At 50.3% G+C, this 15210-nt stretch overlaps 8 protein-coding genes across 8 annotated transcripts; 5 read left to right on the top strand and 3 right to left on the bottom strand.

Moving 5' to 3' along the window:
- Window positions 1–731: 731 nt before the first annotated feature.
- On the bottom strand, window positions 732–2671 carry HETIRDRAFT_170452 (uncharacterized protein; the record flags this gene model as incomplete). Its single annotated transcript, XM_009545411.1, has 9 exons — window positions 732–926; window positions 983–1170; window positions 1224–1583; window positions 1636–1645; window positions 1696–1878; window positions 1929–2084; window positions 2136–2325; window positions 2385–2513; window positions 2568–2671. 9 exons carry the CDS (start codon window positions 2669–2671, stop codon window positions 732–734), a joined length of 1515 nt encoding a protein of 504 aa, XP_009543706.1.
- A 560-nt stretch (window positions 2672–3231) lies between these two features.
- Window positions 3232–4998, bottom strand: HETIRDRAFT_34412 (putative aspartic peptidase A1). The gene is made up of 7 exons (XM_009544871.1): window positions 4694–4998; window positions 4589–4644; window positions 4515–4537; window positions 4220–4465; window positions 3869–4167; window positions 3561–3815; window positions 3232–3497 (listed from the first exon to the last, which is right to left on the bottom strand). The coding sequence occupies exons 1-7, from the start codon at window positions 4980–4982 to the stop codon at window positions 3421–3423; spliced, it is 1245 nt and encodes a 414-aa protein (XP_009543166.1). The 5' UTR covers window positions 4983–4998; the 3' UTR covers window positions 3232–3420.
- Window positions 4999–5110: 112 nt separating this feature from the next.
- Window positions 5111–7193, top strand: HETIRDRAFT_472349 (uncharacterized protein; the record flags this gene model as incomplete). The annotated part of the gene is made up of 11 exons (XM_009545410.1): window positions 5111–5284; window positions 5349–5398; window positions 5454–5482; window positions 5532–5622; window positions 5673–5787; window positions 5850–5927; window positions 5987–6311; window positions 6376–6534; window positions 6583–6678; window positions 6728–7065; window positions 7116–7193. The coding sequence occupies 11 exons, from the start codon at window positions 5111–5113 to the stop codon at window positions 7191–7193; spliced, it is 1533 nt and encodes a 510-aa protein (XP_009543705.1).
- Window positions 7194–7478: 285 nt separating this feature from the next.
- Window positions 7479–7721, top strand: HETIRDRAFT_170449 (uncharacterized protein; the record flags this gene model as incomplete). Its single annotated transcript, XM_009545409.1, has 1 exon — window positions 7479–7721. The coding sequence occupies one exon, from the start codon at window positions 7479–7481 to the stop codon at window positions 7719–7721; it is 243 nt and encodes an 80-aa protein (XP_009543704.1).
- On the top strand, window positions 7537–10234 carry HETIRDRAFT_432982 (uncharacterized protein). Its single transcript, XM_009545408.1, has 7 exons — window positions 7537–7954; window positions 8009–8364; window positions 8422–8562; window positions 8634–8676; window positions 8732–8773; window positions 8827–9068; window positions 9124–10234. The coding sequence occupies exons 1-7, from the start codon at window positions 7872–7874 to the stop codon at window positions 10086–10088; spliced, it is 1872 nt and encodes a 623-aa protein (XP_009543703.1). The 5' UTR covers window positions 7537–7871; the 3' UTR covers window positions 10089–10234.
- A 227-nt stretch (window positions 10235–10461) lies between these two features.
- On the top strand, window positions 10462–11729 carry HETIRDRAFT_449575 (uncharacterized protein; the record flags this gene model as incomplete). The annotated part of the gene is made up of 5 exons (XM_009545407.1): window positions 10462–10699; window positions 10753–11459; window positions 11528–11545; window positions 11606–11658; window positions 11711–11729. The coding sequence occupies 5 exons, from the start codon at window positions 10462–10464 to the stop codon at window positions 11727–11729; spliced, it is 1035 nt and encodes a 344-aa protein (XP_009543702.1).
- A 442-nt stretch (window positions 11730–12171) lies between these two features.
- TRX10_PDI (protein disulfide isomerase family, redox active TRX domains) lies at window positions 12172–14158 on the top strand. Its single transcript, XM_009545406.1, has 6 exons — window positions 12172–12405; window positions 12457–12594; window positions 12661–12744; window positions 12802–13593; window positions 13646–13726; window positions 13778–14158. Exons 1-6 carry the CDS (start codon window positions 12248–12250, stop codon window positions 14022–14024), a joined length of 1500 nt encoding a protein of 499 aa, XP_009543701.1. The 5' UTR covers window positions 12172–12247; the 3' UTR covers window positions 14025–14158.
- HETIRDRAFT_381272 (uncharacterized protein) lies at window positions 14072–15081 on the bottom strand. The gene is made up of 6 exons (XM_009545405.1): window positions 14955–15081; window positions 14827–14903; window positions 14647–14777; window positions 14469–14591; window positions 14342–14411; window positions 14072–14288 (listed from the first exon to the last, which is right to left on the bottom strand). The coding sequence occupies exons 1-6, from the start codon at window positions 15011–15013 to the stop codon at window positions 14242–14244; spliced, it is 507 nt and encodes a 168-aa protein (XP_009543700.1). The 5' UTR covers window positions 15014–15081; the 3' UTR covers window positions 14072–14241.
- Between the last annotated feature and the right edge of the window lie 129 nt (window positions 15082–15210).

Below are 15210 nucleotides of genomic sequence, written 5' to 3'. Positions count from 1 at the left end.
GACGTTTTCGTGCTGGAGACTGGTCAACCGAAACGGACAGCGGCCAAGCAAAGTCTTGTGACCAGATGAGGGTTGACTACCCTGAGAACTTGCAAGGGGTTGCTTGAGAGCGAGGGCAACTGACGAACAAAATATAAAGGGCGCCAAGTTGACGCATGAACAAGACGCTCAGTAGGAGGGTCCACGCAGTTATGAACGCTCGAGGCGGTGATACCGAACAAAACTTACATAACGAGGAAGAAGGATTTCTTCAGAGATGCAGCACAACGTTCGTGATGTGCGCTGTTACGAGCTGTGCAAGCAGAGGAGATGCAAGGAGAGACACACTGTTGATGTTGATGATCTTTGAAACTTTGTGGTAGGCGTCCGTCCCAAAGCCTGCGAGCGTCTGACGTGACTGTCCCTGCCCGACATGTACCAAATTCAACTCTCCCTACATTCTCCGCAAATTCCTCCCTCAAGCATATGCAAAACGTTTGGTAGCGATGTATCGATCACAAGAAAGACATCACAAGAAAGACAAGGCAGAGACTAAGCATTCCCTGAAAGCAACAACAGTGACCTCAGTCGTGGTCAAGTTCTGACCTAATTCAAGCTTTGAGCGGTTTGCCAAATTAGTACTCACGCTCGCTCTCGAAAAACATCACTAGTCCATAGCGGTGGGGTTAATGTAAATACAAAAGTCCAACAGTACACTATACGATAAACGACCCGAAGCCCAAAACGAAATATCACTGGAACGTACACCCGGGCTGCCCTTCTTCGCCATAATGGCGCCCGAGTTCCCCAAGCATCAACCGATAATGGTTGAACAATGCTGAGTATTCGTTCTCCTCCCGGGAAGCGGCTTCCAGGTTTCGAGACACGATGCTCTCAGCGTCACTCATTCTCGAGAATTTACTCGAGTGTTGCACAGGTGCGAACAGCTGAGGACAAGAGGCTACGTCAATACATGAGTGGAAAGTGAAGGCCAGACTATCACCTTCACTGTCGTGTCGATGCCACTAACAGCGACCAAAGGAAGATGCGGGTGGCTTTCAATAACATTGACGACACTTCCATCGCCTTCGTACACCCCGTGCAATGCGCCTGTGGTCTTTCTCCATACGAAGAAATTACCATCATCCGATCCTGAGACGACGAACTCGTCTGAAGGACCAAAGAAGTTCACTAGGGCATAAAGTGAGCTATCGAACATTGACGTCAAGGTAAAATATAAGCACCATCTTTGACAGTTTGCACATTACATGCTCCCGCGAAGCACATCCGAGGGTAGATTACAGGGAGGGTTCCATGCAATACCGGGATCCCGTCATTTATGGATTCTTCGATATCTTCAAAGATGTCTGTCTGATCACCGGAAGATGAGTTCCCTTGGATTTCTGGGTCGGAATCAACCACATCTGCATCGCTGGCAGACCACTCGGACTCGATCCCTTCCATAAGATCCTCGGAAGGTTGGTTGGCCACCTGAACTTTGTGTTTGGTATTAGGAGCTACAACGGCGGGTGGGGTCGAAGATCCTGAAGAATCGACAACATCGTCCCGAGTCGAATAGAGGTACACCGCATCGGCGCTATAAGCTTGAAAAAGAATAGGTAAAGCGAGTTTTTGTTGATGCAAAATAACACTTACACAGAAGAACCTGCTTCGATGTCAGTAGGGCTATAAACACAGACAATAGATGAACAAGACCTCGTGACCGTTCCTCGTTGACATACGAGCGCCCGTAACATGCTCATGGCCTTTCCGCTCGCCGGGTCCCATGGACTTTCTACCAAAGCGTCGAACACAGGTTGTTACATCATCCCCAGTAGGAAGTATTCCCCACTCTTCTTGAATGAATCTGCCCGTCTGTCGACGGTCAAAGAGATAGCCCTGGAAATAAAGGTGAACTAATGGCCAAGGGAAAACAAGATTTCACGAACATAGGGTGAGTCACCCGCAACCACGAATTCATACGGCGTCAATGGCGACAGGGCAAGCGTCGATAATTCATGGGGGACTTTGACTAGAGGAGGTGGACACCGTCCCGATCGACAAACGTGATGGACTCGCAGGTCGTGCTGGCGCACTGTACCATCCTGTACATTGTTTTGAGCAAAGAAAATTTCGATGCGTATCGTCAACTATACCTCCCCGACAGTAAGAAACAGATCTGAACTATGTTCTGTCACAATCCGTTTGGTGCGACCTGCATGACATCGCAGCACTCGAAGATGTGAAGCCTGAGTACCCCGATCGGCCTCCAGGGGGTTTGCAGGCTGTGAAATGGTGTCGGTGACGTCGAACACGCGTACTTGTTTGTCTCCGGCGACTGTCGCTCTAACCACGGCATATATGATACATCAAGTTATACCATGTATCAAGAGAAGCTGATTTACATTCGGTTAGAAGAGGGTAACATCTGAGCATTGAAGATATTCCCCGTGTGTCCAGTTTGCACAGTGCCTTGGCAGACGAAAGGGTATTGCTGAGCGGTCTCGCCCTGGTCTATTCGCCATAGACGAACGCTGTACATAGGTATTAGCATTGTAACAAGAAGCCTATCCACCAGAAACACATACGTTGTATCATCGCCACCACTCAAAAGCAGCTGTCCATCTTTCGCCCAACTCAATGCATTCACACATCTGAGGACAATTATATCAGACAACACAGGCACAGTCATTCCACCGTTTCCTCATAGGACCACGAAACTCACCCAGTATGCCCGTATGTGTCGTCTCCAAGGACATTCGCAATGTCCAATTCTAATTCAGATAGATGAGATAGAATGTCTCGCTTCCAACGCGCTGATCGAGCCGTCGATGCTCTCCCGAGTACAGTGCTAGGATGTCTCGTCCAAGTTTTCCAATATTTGTCATCGCTGATCGGAGGATCACTGCGAGATGAACTCATTTCGGATACGAGGGACATCGTCGAGCGAGATAGGTGGTAGGCACTCCTACTCAGATGCCGGAGTCTGACAGCAGTTCAAGGCCATCAGATGAGTATGATGATCTGAACAAACATCGCGACGAGTGAAGAGCTAACAGTAATATCCTCAAAACACAAAGATGCAGTACATCAATGAAGAGTCGTTGTTGTGGAGTTAGTTTTTCAGCGTCGAGAGCCTGGATAGATTGGCGAGGCTGGTCGGGGACTGGTCAGGTTGAAACGTTGAGATGTGGAGTAAAATGATCGCTTATGTTATGCAGGGTAAATCTCGACTACTCCTGTCTTGGGATTAGATCGTGGCAATCTTATAATTGTTAACGGAAAAGAACATTGTGATGAAGACTGGTGAACATTATGAGGCAAGAGGCGTTATATTGTACAACGGTATCGTATCCATCTAGTACCCAGGATCCTGAGACAGGGTACTTAGTACAGGGAGACTGGCGCCACGATGTCAACATCATAAAGGGTTCATGAGAATCATGCAGCTGTTGCGAAACCGACAGCATCTCTTCCGAGATCATAGACAGTGAAGTAGCGGCGAAGGAAGACATCACCTAGGACGAAATACGGAGATCAGTTCCTTTGTGAATTGACTGAACATAGCGAAATGTATATACCGATGATCCACAGTGCACCTCCGGGCAGATTGATATCGAGGCCAGTGAATGCGGAAATGCACGTTCCTTGTACTTCGAGAATGTAATCAGTGCCCTTCAACGGGTACGCCTTGCCGTTGAAGTAGAAAGAGAGGTCAGGCAGGGCGGGGACCTTGGAACAGTCAACCGTGTATTGGCCATTCCAAGACTTCTTGGCACCGATTTGCGTGTTAAGCATTTCCGCAACGTCGGTAGGAAGAGCGATGAGAGAAGTGCCTAATCACATATTCGTTATTTCAAGAAAGGAAAACATTTGAAATATCACGTACCAGTATCAATGGCAGCACCGGTATTCTCCAGCTCGAGTTGGTCGTCGCCAAAAGAAACCTTCTCTAACTCTACCTCCCAGTAGGCCTTGCGGCGAACGGGTACGTAGTCAATCTTGCCAGTGTAGGCGCTTGTATCGATACCACCGAACACGGCCTCGCCGCCATCTTCCTCTGAAGAGCCCAAGCGGAAGGAGAACACGGGCTCGTCGATTAAGCCCTGGTTGACCATCTCATAAAACGGAGGAGTGATGTGGTTGACTGAGATGGTATCGTATCCTAGACCCAATATACCATCGAACCTAATAGCTATTAGACGAAAATATCCAAAGTCTAACAGAAAATCTCACTTACTTGCCGAAGGCGAAGGCAAGACCGGGCTCTTTGGTAGCTTCCGCAAAGGCTTGCTCCTTAATCAGCAAGTCACCGAATTTCAGGTGGTCGTGGGAGACAAAGCCTTCCATGGAACCGGAGCCATACTGGATTGAAAATGCAGAACCGTTGGCCTTGTATGACGACGACGACGAAGAGTCATATTTGGTGTGAAGGAAGCAAGCGATTGATGTGCACTGCGTGCTTGGCACCCAGAGGTTACTCGAACTGGACCCGCGGTCAGTCATGTAACTATCAGTTGACGGGAGCATCTTACCCGGTGTCCAGTATGACCTTGAACTATTACAGGGGTCAGTCAAAGGCTTCTTTCCATCAAGTTCAAGCACTAACTGTTTGAGCCGGAGTCCCGATATCGATCTCAGTGTAATACTGGGCATTCATGAAATCTAAAATCGTCCTTAGGGGCGTCTAGCAAGCGCCAACAACACGACTTACTAGTGAGAGGAACGCCATGTCCGCCATTCAGGACTTGCTCTCTTTGAGTCCAATACAAGTCCTCTTCGTTCTCCCCGGGGCGCGCGAGGCGAATGCGACGTCCTGCACCACCTGAGCCCGCAAGGGGCATCTGTGCTGGAGATTGTGCGCCATACTTCTCTGCGAGGTATGCACTCTCTAAAGCGGGATTGCTGGACACTGGCGGTAGCTTCTTAAGCTTGAGCTTGTGTACGCCGCCAGCGGCGACATAAGGAAGCAGCAACAGGGGGGCGATAGTGGAGAGGATCATGGTGAGAGGCGAGAGCAAACAAGCAACCGCATGGGGTGACGCACTTAAAGCGTTCGGTCTCGGCCGGTGGTTGCACCGCCATCGGCATCAAAGTCACTCTGCGTCGGTCACCTAATAGCGTGACGCACATGGCCTCCACTCCTCGAGCCATTCCCTTCGACCCGCTCGATCTCAACAAGCTTGAACGCTTAATTTTTGCTCAGGCCGTTTACGAACTTGGATCAGGCGCATGGCCTGGCGTCTCTCAAATCCTCTCCGATCACCCTTTATTGTCTCGCCCAAAGAATTTCTTCACGCCTGAAGTTAGCTTGTTCGCTTACTTTGGTTGTGCTACATGCAGCTCAATATTTTCTGTTGTTGTCTAAGTCATGTCAGGAAATATATCTTCATTTGATGGATGATGCAGGCTTAGAGAGGTGAGCATGCCTTGCATGCCCAACATGTCGATCTTCGTTGAAGTGGCTATTAAAGTTCTGACGTTGACCTCATGGCACGACGGGGTAAGCATCTTTCTTGCAGCGTTCTTCTACCACTCTCAGATTTCATCAGGTACTTCCAATTTGAAGCTAGCACGGCACATGTATGAAGCACGCCTACTCGAAATCCGTGAATTGATCGCTGCAGAGGAGGTGAGATTCAAGTAAGCAAGAACAATCATAGCTCGGTATAGTGAGATTCACCGATCTCCAGGACAGTTGTCGCAGAAATTGACGCCATTAGGTCTGGGACATGGGATGACAGAATTAAAACTGATCTAGGTTTGAACGCAAGTGGACCCGACGAGCCGCTGTCCAACGAAACAGAAGTCAGTCTTCATATCACACTGTGTTCGTTGTGTTCGCTCAATAAACGTTCGTTCCATTGCAGCAACTAGAAAGTAATCAATTCGTTGGCGAGGATGCAACAACTTCGCAGGAAGTCAGTCCTCCAAGCCCTCTAGTGCAGGTATGAATTACATTTCTATCTGACTTCATTCTTGAAAGCTCGACGAACATGTCTGGCAGCACGAAGAACCATTGCTTGAGGCAGATGATACGAAGCAGGCCGATATGCAAATAATCGAACCAATCGAACCAAATCTGGTTCAAGAAGTAGGCGACCTTCGTGAAACTTCAGAGGCGCGAGGACAACCAGAGATTTCTGCCAATGTTCAACCCATCGAAGACGCAACAATGGTTGAACCTACGACAGACGAGGATCATACACTAGACTCGCCAATCCCGGAGATTGCTACCTCGCCACTTGATACATCCCAGCAAGGGGGCGCTCTCTCGGTCGAGACTAAGGCAGATGACCCCGACCCGAGCCTGGAGACGGGCAGTCATTACGGTCGGCGTTTCTTGCTCTGCGACGTTCAGCTGCTAATATTCAAATCGCATCTGTCCAGAAGCAGAGAATGTCCCTTCCCTAGAGCATGAACGGGATATCGAGACGGAGACTGCGAGGGTCAGTCCTGGCGTTGGCCTAATACAGGCATTTGTTGAAACGGAAGCTCGGACGCCAGAGCTGCCCTCAGACGAAGCCGATAAAGCCGACCAGATTCCTCGAGACAGTCAGTCGCTCTGCCATCACACACTCCGCTAGCCTGATGTCGTTACAGGTAAACGCAAGGCTTCCGAGGTTGACTCCATCGAGTCACAGCGAGAAAAGAAGAAAGCGAGAGAGGATTCACAGGTCGCCGAGGATGACGATGGAAGTCAGTATCTTCATACTTGGGCTTGTTGCCTTCCTGACCCAGTGCACAGCGATGAACGCAGGTCCTTCGCGTAGGCGGCTTACTCGTGCACCCAATCACGAAACAACGCAGGCAGTCAAAAAATTCCAAAGTGTCATCATTATGCTCCATTCGCAAATCTCCCAACATCGAAACGGCAACATATTTCACAACCCAATTAAAAACTCTGAGGCTCCAGATTACCACGAGATTGTTAAGCGCCCAATGGATCTGAAGACGATCAAAACAAGAATTAAAGATGGAGCCATCTCAAACTCCGCGGAGTTCCAGAGGGACGTGTATCTAATGTTCGCCAATTCCATGATGTACAACAGGCCTAAGTCAGACATTTACAACATGGCAGAGGAGGTGCGCCACGGTTTCGTGAACTACTGTCCCGAGCTCAAGCCATTTTACAGATGATGTTAGAGAGCGAGGTGCAGATCAATAGCTTCAGACAGACGGAAGGCTTTATTCGGGGTGGCCACCGTCTCTGAGATGTTCTGTGTGTATGTGAAGCATCATGGGATTTGTAGTTCCATTCTTTGCTTTGAGTGTAAAGCTATAAGTTCATGATAGCAACCGCATACGACAGATGGATCAGTGTCAAATGTTACTGGCAACTCCTGTTCTGCTATAAGTAACTTAAATTATGACGGACCCTGGAAGGCTCATCTATGGCCATTACGTACGTGCGAGGCGTTCCACTCTTGCTGCAAACCGTACCAGAAACATCGACGCTGTCCAGCGCTGTCCGCATTCGGATCTGTACTACTTCGACCATGTTAGCGCTTGAAGGCTGTGATCAACCACAATTTGCCGCCACGGGCAGAATAATTCCGTTGATGGATAATGATGTTACAGCTTTTCGTCCCTTGTCGCGATGCATGATCATCTATATAACGATCCAAAAATGCTGCAATATACCCTCAGAGGCTCACTCCTTGGTGGCTTTTTCTGGTTTCAAGTTCTTTCTCCGGACGCGGGCGGGTCTACAAAGCGCTAGCTTCCAAGGCGGATATTAATAACCCCTCCGCTTAATTCCCTGCAAGATTCTCGAGCAGGTCTCACATCTGGGGACCATTCCGAGGCTCCACCCCTTCTTTTCCGTGCCAGCTCACTCGAAAACCACTACCTCCAGCCTCAATCTGTCTGGTGCCAGGCGCCCAGCAGATATGGTGCAGTCTATTTTGCTCCCTTCAACAGATGTACAAGACTTGGATTCTACTATTCGCGAACTTCTCGACCATCCTGATTTGTAAGTACACGTACAATTGCCACATTGAGATGGGCAGCTCACCTTCAGGAGAAGCCGGTCAATATCTACCTTCTTTCTAGGCTGGGCTTTTTTCAGCAGTCTGCATTATGTTCAAGATTCGGCTTTCATGAGGATACAAGTGCGAAGGTGCAAGGGGCTATTTGCGCACGCGCACCCTGGTGGGCGGCCGGTCACGGCCATAGAAGCTGGGCGAGAGCGCACGGAGTACCTTGCCGATCGTAAACACGACCCGTGGTACACTCGCAATGCTGGCAGCATTGAACGGCTCCGACGAGAGGAGTCTGCCACGCTAACTTTCCTTCTATCGGTTTCTTTTGGAATAGCGAGTCTGTCGCAGTTCTTCTCTCTCCTGAGTTTTGGACCCGGTCAAACTTCTCAGACGTCGTGCGGTAGGTACCTTCTACGTATGACTTAATGATTCATTCACCTAACTCAAGACTCTGAAGCATTTGTCATAGCTTTTGGAGATATCGCATCACAAGGGGCTCGAATTATAGGGCTTCTCCTCCTTGGCTTCGAATTGAAGCGTCGTCATGTCCTGCGATGGGAGTTTTGGTTGATTTTAGCATGCCTGGCGATCGTTTTTGGTGAGCTCCACCAGTCCACCTGCGTTATCAAGGTCAGGTTTCTGATTCCGTGCTTGTTTTTTTTTTTGTAGCTCTCATATTTGGGGATATTGCTGCTGGCATTGGACTGGTCTAGTGAGTGATATAATGCACTCAGACTGTTTGGGCGTCCTCATATTGCAATACTCAGCCGTGTAGCACCATCGTCCATATTTGTGTGTTTCAGAAAACCGTGTGTCTATCTTCGTGTCGTTTAAGTGATCTCCGTCCTGACAAGCATTGCAGCTACCTGCCCACCTCATTACTCATGTCGCTCATCACCATCATCCTCGAGGTCTACTTGATTGTCCGATTTATTCTGTTGTCCGCACCTCGCCATCTTGCATTTACGGCTCTTGAAGACGTCCACCTCGTTCAGGCAGGGAGTCTACTTCTTCTCGATATCTTAACTATTGTCCCGGACTCTACGAAGACTAATACTCTCGCTCAATATATTCCCTTCAGCATCGGTGCCATTCTTGTACTCGGTAAGTCATCCGAATCCACTTCCTCGTAGTTTTCCTCCTTATAGCCTGCTTTCAGCTGCTTTCAATGCGCGGAAGAATACTCCATTACCTGTTGTTCATATGGAAATACCAGCAGCTCGCTCGTTTCTTGACATGCGTCCCACAATTCCATCTGCCGCCAATACAACAGCTGCTCCATGGCCCTTCGCCTCCTTTCATAACTTTTCGTCTTCCATTCAAAACGACAGCAATGAGAGTCGATCCTGGAGACCGACGTCTGGAATCAGCACTAGCTCACATGTTTATTCGGAAAGCGCAGATCATGTTGATCAGCCTGATGTTCGTACACCGGAGAAATTGCATTTCCCTCTTTCGAACACAGAGAATGGCCTTGGAAGTTCTTTCCCGTCTGCATCACAGGCGTCACCCAGTAACATACAGCAGAGGATCATGCCCTTTCAAGCACAATTTGCAGAAAGTTGGGAGACTTATCCACAGCCCGAAGGCCTTCCCATTCGCAGTAGGCCGAAAATAACTGTGAACGTGGAATCGTTGTCCCTTAGTCCCAGCCCATCCGTTGCTGACACCGCCTCTATTCACCCTGGAAACACATTGCTATCTGCGCGGAGTCCAGGGTCAACTATCTTTGGTTCCGATATCATACGGCTAGCATCACGGAAGGATCGGACGAAGGGACGTGGTGCTCCTTCAGCGCGAACACCTAGTCTCTATTCCCGCCGGTCCATGGTGTCCTCACCGTCTCGTTCCTTCCGCCACCAATCGTGGACCACCATTCCAGATATGCCAGATCGCCTCCCGGACATTTATGAAGCGAGCAATCATCCACATGTGCCTCGGACCCCTACATTTGGGCGCAGATCAATTCTGACGCAGATCTCGCCTGGTGAACCATTGTTTCCACCGCCACCGCCTCTCCGCTACGTGGAAGAGCCCTCTTCGTCTCCATCACATCCTAATAGATTCAAGTCTGATGGGATCGGTTCAGTTAAGGGTCCCAGGCCTCTCCCACGCCCATTGTGATTGCCAACTTTATTGGCTGGCGCTCTGGTTTCATGCATTGGGGAGATGACGTGGCCTTGCATATGACTTTCATGATCCGTTGTGCTCACTACTGTACCCAATTGTAATAATTGTTACTCATAGAATTGACGTCGTTTTCGCAGCGGTCGAGTATGTGTCTGCCTGTTTTATTTATTTGTCCTAGATAATTTACTCGGCAATTGTCCTTCGAATAATTTTGTACAATTTATTTTTCTAACATTGATCATATTGGTGGGTCCTTGAAGCTGTTCTATGTAACCCAGTTCTGTGAAATTAAATAACTCTGATAGATAAGTGCTTATCTAGGCAGTAATCGCTTTCCCTTCCACCACACCGCTCTTCCTTCTTTACTATGGCATCTAGCGAGCTCTTGAAACAAATTCAGGCTGGAAAAGCTCTCAAGAAAGCACAAACTCGCGACCGCAGTGGACCGTTGATCGACGCGCCGAAAGGTGGAGGTGCGGCGCGTGTGGGCGATGCAGGGGGTCCCGCCCCTCCGTCAGTTGTGGGCAGTGGGGGGCCGCCTCAACTGGGCGGGCTTTTTGCAGGAGGCATGCCGAAGCTGAAGGCTACCGATAAGGCCAGTCTAGGTGCGTATGTCTTATTTTCCACTTCCTCTCGATGTACTCATGGCGCAACGCAGGAAAGCCACCGGTCCTGGGCAAGCCGCCTCCCATTCCGGGGCGTACCGTTCCCTCTCCGAAGCCATCTACGCCCTCTCCTACACCTCCCGCCTCGTCACCGCCGACTCCGAATAGACCGACGCCCAAGAGACCCTCGGCGCCTGCTCCGCCTATTCCAAGCGCGCCCAGTCTTCCAGCACGTGCACCACCACCTCCTGTACCACCTCCTGCACCTTCAGTCAATGGATCCAGCGCCCCGCTTCCTCCAAGAAGACCGATTCCACCACGGCGTGCTGCATCACCGCAGTCACGTCCTGCCCCTGCAGTTCCTCACCGAACTTCGTCACCATCGTCGCCGTCATCATTACCTTCTTCTCCTTCAAGGCCAGTTCCTCCGCCGCGTCCTACCTCACACGCACCTGCGCTACCAAATCGTAGGCCTCCCACTCTTCCCGGAAGAGCGCCCCCGCCCCCTCCTCCCCCTCGATCCGCACCCGCACCGCCTGGTCGACCTACTTCTGCCGCACCCGCACCTCCCGCTCGATCAACACCAGCTGTTCCACCTCCACCTCCTGCACGGCCAACATCGTCCGCCCCACTACCGCCCGTTCGCCCCATCTCATCCGCACTCACACCGCCATTTCGGGCAGTTCCAGATCCTCCAACTCGAAAGCTTCCTGCCATGAACAGCGCACCATCCCCGCCTTTAGCTCCCACCCCTCCTCCGGTGAAGCCGAGAGTGGTGCCTGAAGCAGAACCACTCAACCCGTCCTCAGTCTCTCCAATGCGACATAGCCTCGCCTCGCCTCCAACGTCTGTTGTTCAAAATAGAACATCGTCGACTGGTGCTGCGCCTACCTTACCACCAAGTAGGCCTATGTCATCGATGCCCGCATTGAATGGGACCGCGAAAACATCTCGGAAGAGTAAGTCCCTGATCACCATATAGAGGATTGTGATACTTATGGGTTCGTTCAGTCCCGTCACCTCCGCCTAACGCTGGTTCTCATCTTTTTCCGACCGACTTCCCTCCACCACGGCCTTTCCAGATGACTGTAAGGCAGTACGGGGACGGCCGTCAGACAGGGAGTAACTTCGACCTCGGACAATTGTAATCTGGGCCCCCCAGATGACTGATCTCGTGCTTGACAGCAGTTGTCGAGCTGCAGATGGATTTGGAAAGGACACGTAGGAGTATTCTATAAGAATATCTCTCTGTTGGGAGCTTAATGGGAGACCATGCATCTCATGCATGCTGACATGCTTGTAATGAGTTTCGACTATGAGCGAGCCGCCCGTGGTTGCCTTGTTGAGAGGGTCGGGCACGCCTCGGGCATGAAAGACCCCGGAGACCTGTATTATGGAGAATTAACACCGAAAAGAACTCCGATGAGCGCCTCCGTGGTGACACTGACACGTCAGTTCAAAGCATCAGGAGGCCGCTTTATAAACAAGCTGTAGCCCCCCACGTAGCCAAAGGTTTTCGTCATTCTACCCCCCTCAACTTGGACGACCATGCGTCTCTCGTCCATTCTTTCGTCGGCGTCGTCACTCTTTCTTGCGTCCCTCGCCGTCGCCGAGGGCGCGTCGGACGTCATTGATTTGACTCCGTCTAACTTCCAGTCCGTGGTCAACCACGAATCTATCATGCTCGTCGAGTTCTTTGCACCCTGGTTCGTACTTGCTTGAGGTTTGCACGCCCGGGTTCTCAACTTGCTAGACAGGTGTGGCCACTGCAAGGCACTCGCGCCTCACTATGAGGAAGCTGCCACCGCTCTCAAGGAGAAGAGCATCAAGATCGCCAAAGTGAACTGCGTCGATGAGGCAGACCTTTGCCAGGAGCATGGCATTCAAGGTTATCCGTCGGTGTCTTATTTCATTACTGCCCCAAATTGTGTGGTGTGGATTCTAACCCGATCATTCCTCAGCACCCTCAAGGTCTTCCGCAACGGTACTCCGACCGACTACACTGGGCCCAGAAAAGCGGATGGGATAATCAGCTACATGATCAAGTACGGTTCTGACCTTGTGTCGATTGGATTGCAGCTGACTTGAAACGTCGTTTCAAGACAATCCTTGCCCGCAGTGTCTGCAGTAACGGTTGCGAATTTCGAAGAGTTCAAGAAAGCAGACAAGGTCGTTGCCCTCGCATTCCTTTCTTCTTCTGCGGAGGCCCCCGGACCTGAGTTCAGCGCAACTGCAGAAAAGCATAGAGATGATTATCTTTTCGGTATCTCTACTGATGCAGAGGCTGCGAAGGCTGCTGGTGTGACACCGCCCGCCATTGTTCTCTACCGTAGTTTCGACGAGCCTCAGACGACATACCCTTATCCCATCTCTTCCGCAAACGTCGAAGAACTAGAAGGCTGGATCAAGGATCTTTCCGTTCCCACCATTGACGAAGTCAACGCAGAGAACTACATGGTTTACGCCCAGAGTGGCAAACCCCTTGCCTATGTCTTCCTCGATCCCACGGACTCAAGGAAAGACGAGATCATCGAGACCGTGAAGCCTATCGCCGCGGAGAACCGTGGACATATCAATTTTGTCTGGATCGATGCCATCAAGTTCGGCGATCACGCAAAGGCGCTCAACCTCCCTGAGGCGAAGTGGCCTAGCTTTGTCGTTCAGGATCTGACCAAACAGCTCAAATATCCCCTCGATCAGAGCAAAGACTTCACAGCAGAGAATATCAAGGAGTGGACTGATCTTTTCAATGCCGGCAAGTTGGAGCCTCAATTGAAGAGCCAGCCCGTTCCTGAAAGCCAGGACGAGCCGGTCTACAACCTTGTCGGCAAGGAGTTCGAGCAAATAGTATTCGATGATGAGAAGGATGTTTTCGTTGAATTCTATGCATCATGGTAAGCTATGAATATTTGATAGCACCAAATCTCACTTACAAATCGTTTATAGGTGCGGGCACTGCAAGCGCTTGAAGCCCACTTGGGACAGCCTCGGCGAAAAATACAGCACTCTGAAGGACCGTGTTGTTATGTGGGTTACTACACTTTCGCCTCATTTTGACCGAGACTCATCTCCTCTCAGTGCCAAGATGGAGGCTACGGAGAACGATCTCCCCCCTTCGGTTCCATTCCGTGTTGCTGGTTTCCCAACTCTCAAGTTCAAACCTGCCGGTTCTCGTGAATTTTTGGATTATGAAGGTGACCGTTCTTTGGAGAGTCTTGTCGCCTTCGTCGAGGAGAACGCCAAGAATTCTCTGGATGCAAGCGTTCCTGTGCATAACCAGTCGGCACCCCCTGTTCTTGTCGACCAGCATCACGACGAATTGTGACCTGGATTGGTTTGGGTTAGGTATCAGGTAGTCGTAGCATTCGTGTATTGGATCTCGGACAATTTCCATGGAATTCTCGAACGTTGAACGCACGTCGTCGTGAATGGATCCATACAACTGGGAATTTAATCCTGCGTGATGCTAGAAATCCTATATGACCCCCTAACCAGACACGACCATAGAAGAGTAATACAAAGAGATCAACACGATTATTTTCTCAGAGCTTAACTTCCTTGAGACCATCTTTCCAGAACGTGAAGTAAGCTAGGGACGTTGACGTTAGCATCAGATGTCTATGCAATATATTACAGACTTACGGGTAACGCCGTCCTCACGGTAGTTGAGGAGAGCAACCATGCCATCAGGGTTCATGCTTTCGCCGGTGTACTGATTACGGTAAGTGGAGGTGAGGACAATTCTCGAACGGCCAGATAAGATGCTCACGAATTCATAATCCTTAAAATTGGCGACGAGCTTTTTAGCGAAGGCCTGGGCACCCTTCTCGAAAGCCTCGACACGATCAGGATTCGTCTCAGCCAATTTGCCCTTGACGGCCTTCATGTACCCCTGCGATCCGGCGGGTCAGGATTTCTACAGTGTGAGATGGATGAATTCTGGATACCTTGAGATAAGTAAGGAACGACTTTTTATCGAAGGAGGTCGACTGCAGCCGGAAAGAGTGGACAACGTTGTTGACTTGGGTAGCGCCCTCCTCGAGCGCATCCTCCTGATCCTCAGCAGAGGGGTTGGCGCCTTCATCTTTTTTAAGTGGCGGAGACGATGTAGTTAGCGCATAACCCACCAATATCAACGTCGGCTCCAGCTTTGATGGTGATCAACTGGCAATCGACCTCGAACACGATACCGTCGATAAGTTTTCTGTATTTCTATATATCAGTTTCTCTAGTGATCAGGTAAAAAGGAGCTTACATGGGGAAGGCATCGGAGAACATCTCATCGTCGGTCAGAAAGTCAGAGTACAACAACATTTTGAAGGATATATAGAAGGGGTAGAAAGGGAGGGGGGGGATGTACAACGCGTTAGGATAGGAGTTTCAGACGAGAAAAACAGGAGGATGATCTCTGACACTGATCTCGCCAATCGCCGAATGCACGTGATCGAAGGCAAAGGTTCCTGCAGTGTTCCTGCCTTCGAGGTCGACACCGACAGCGAGCTCGCCTACAC

Source organism: Heterobasidion irregulare (assembly GCF_000320585.1).
Source record: "Heterobasidion irregulare TC 32-1 unplaced genomic scaffold scaffold_03, whole genome shotgun sequence".
Taxonomy (NCBI): Eukaryota; Fungi; Basidiomycota; class Agaricomycetes; order Russulales; family Bondarzewiaceae; genus Heterobasidion; species Heterobasidion irregulare.
This window is presented reverse-complemented; position numbering and strand designations above follow the sequence as displayed.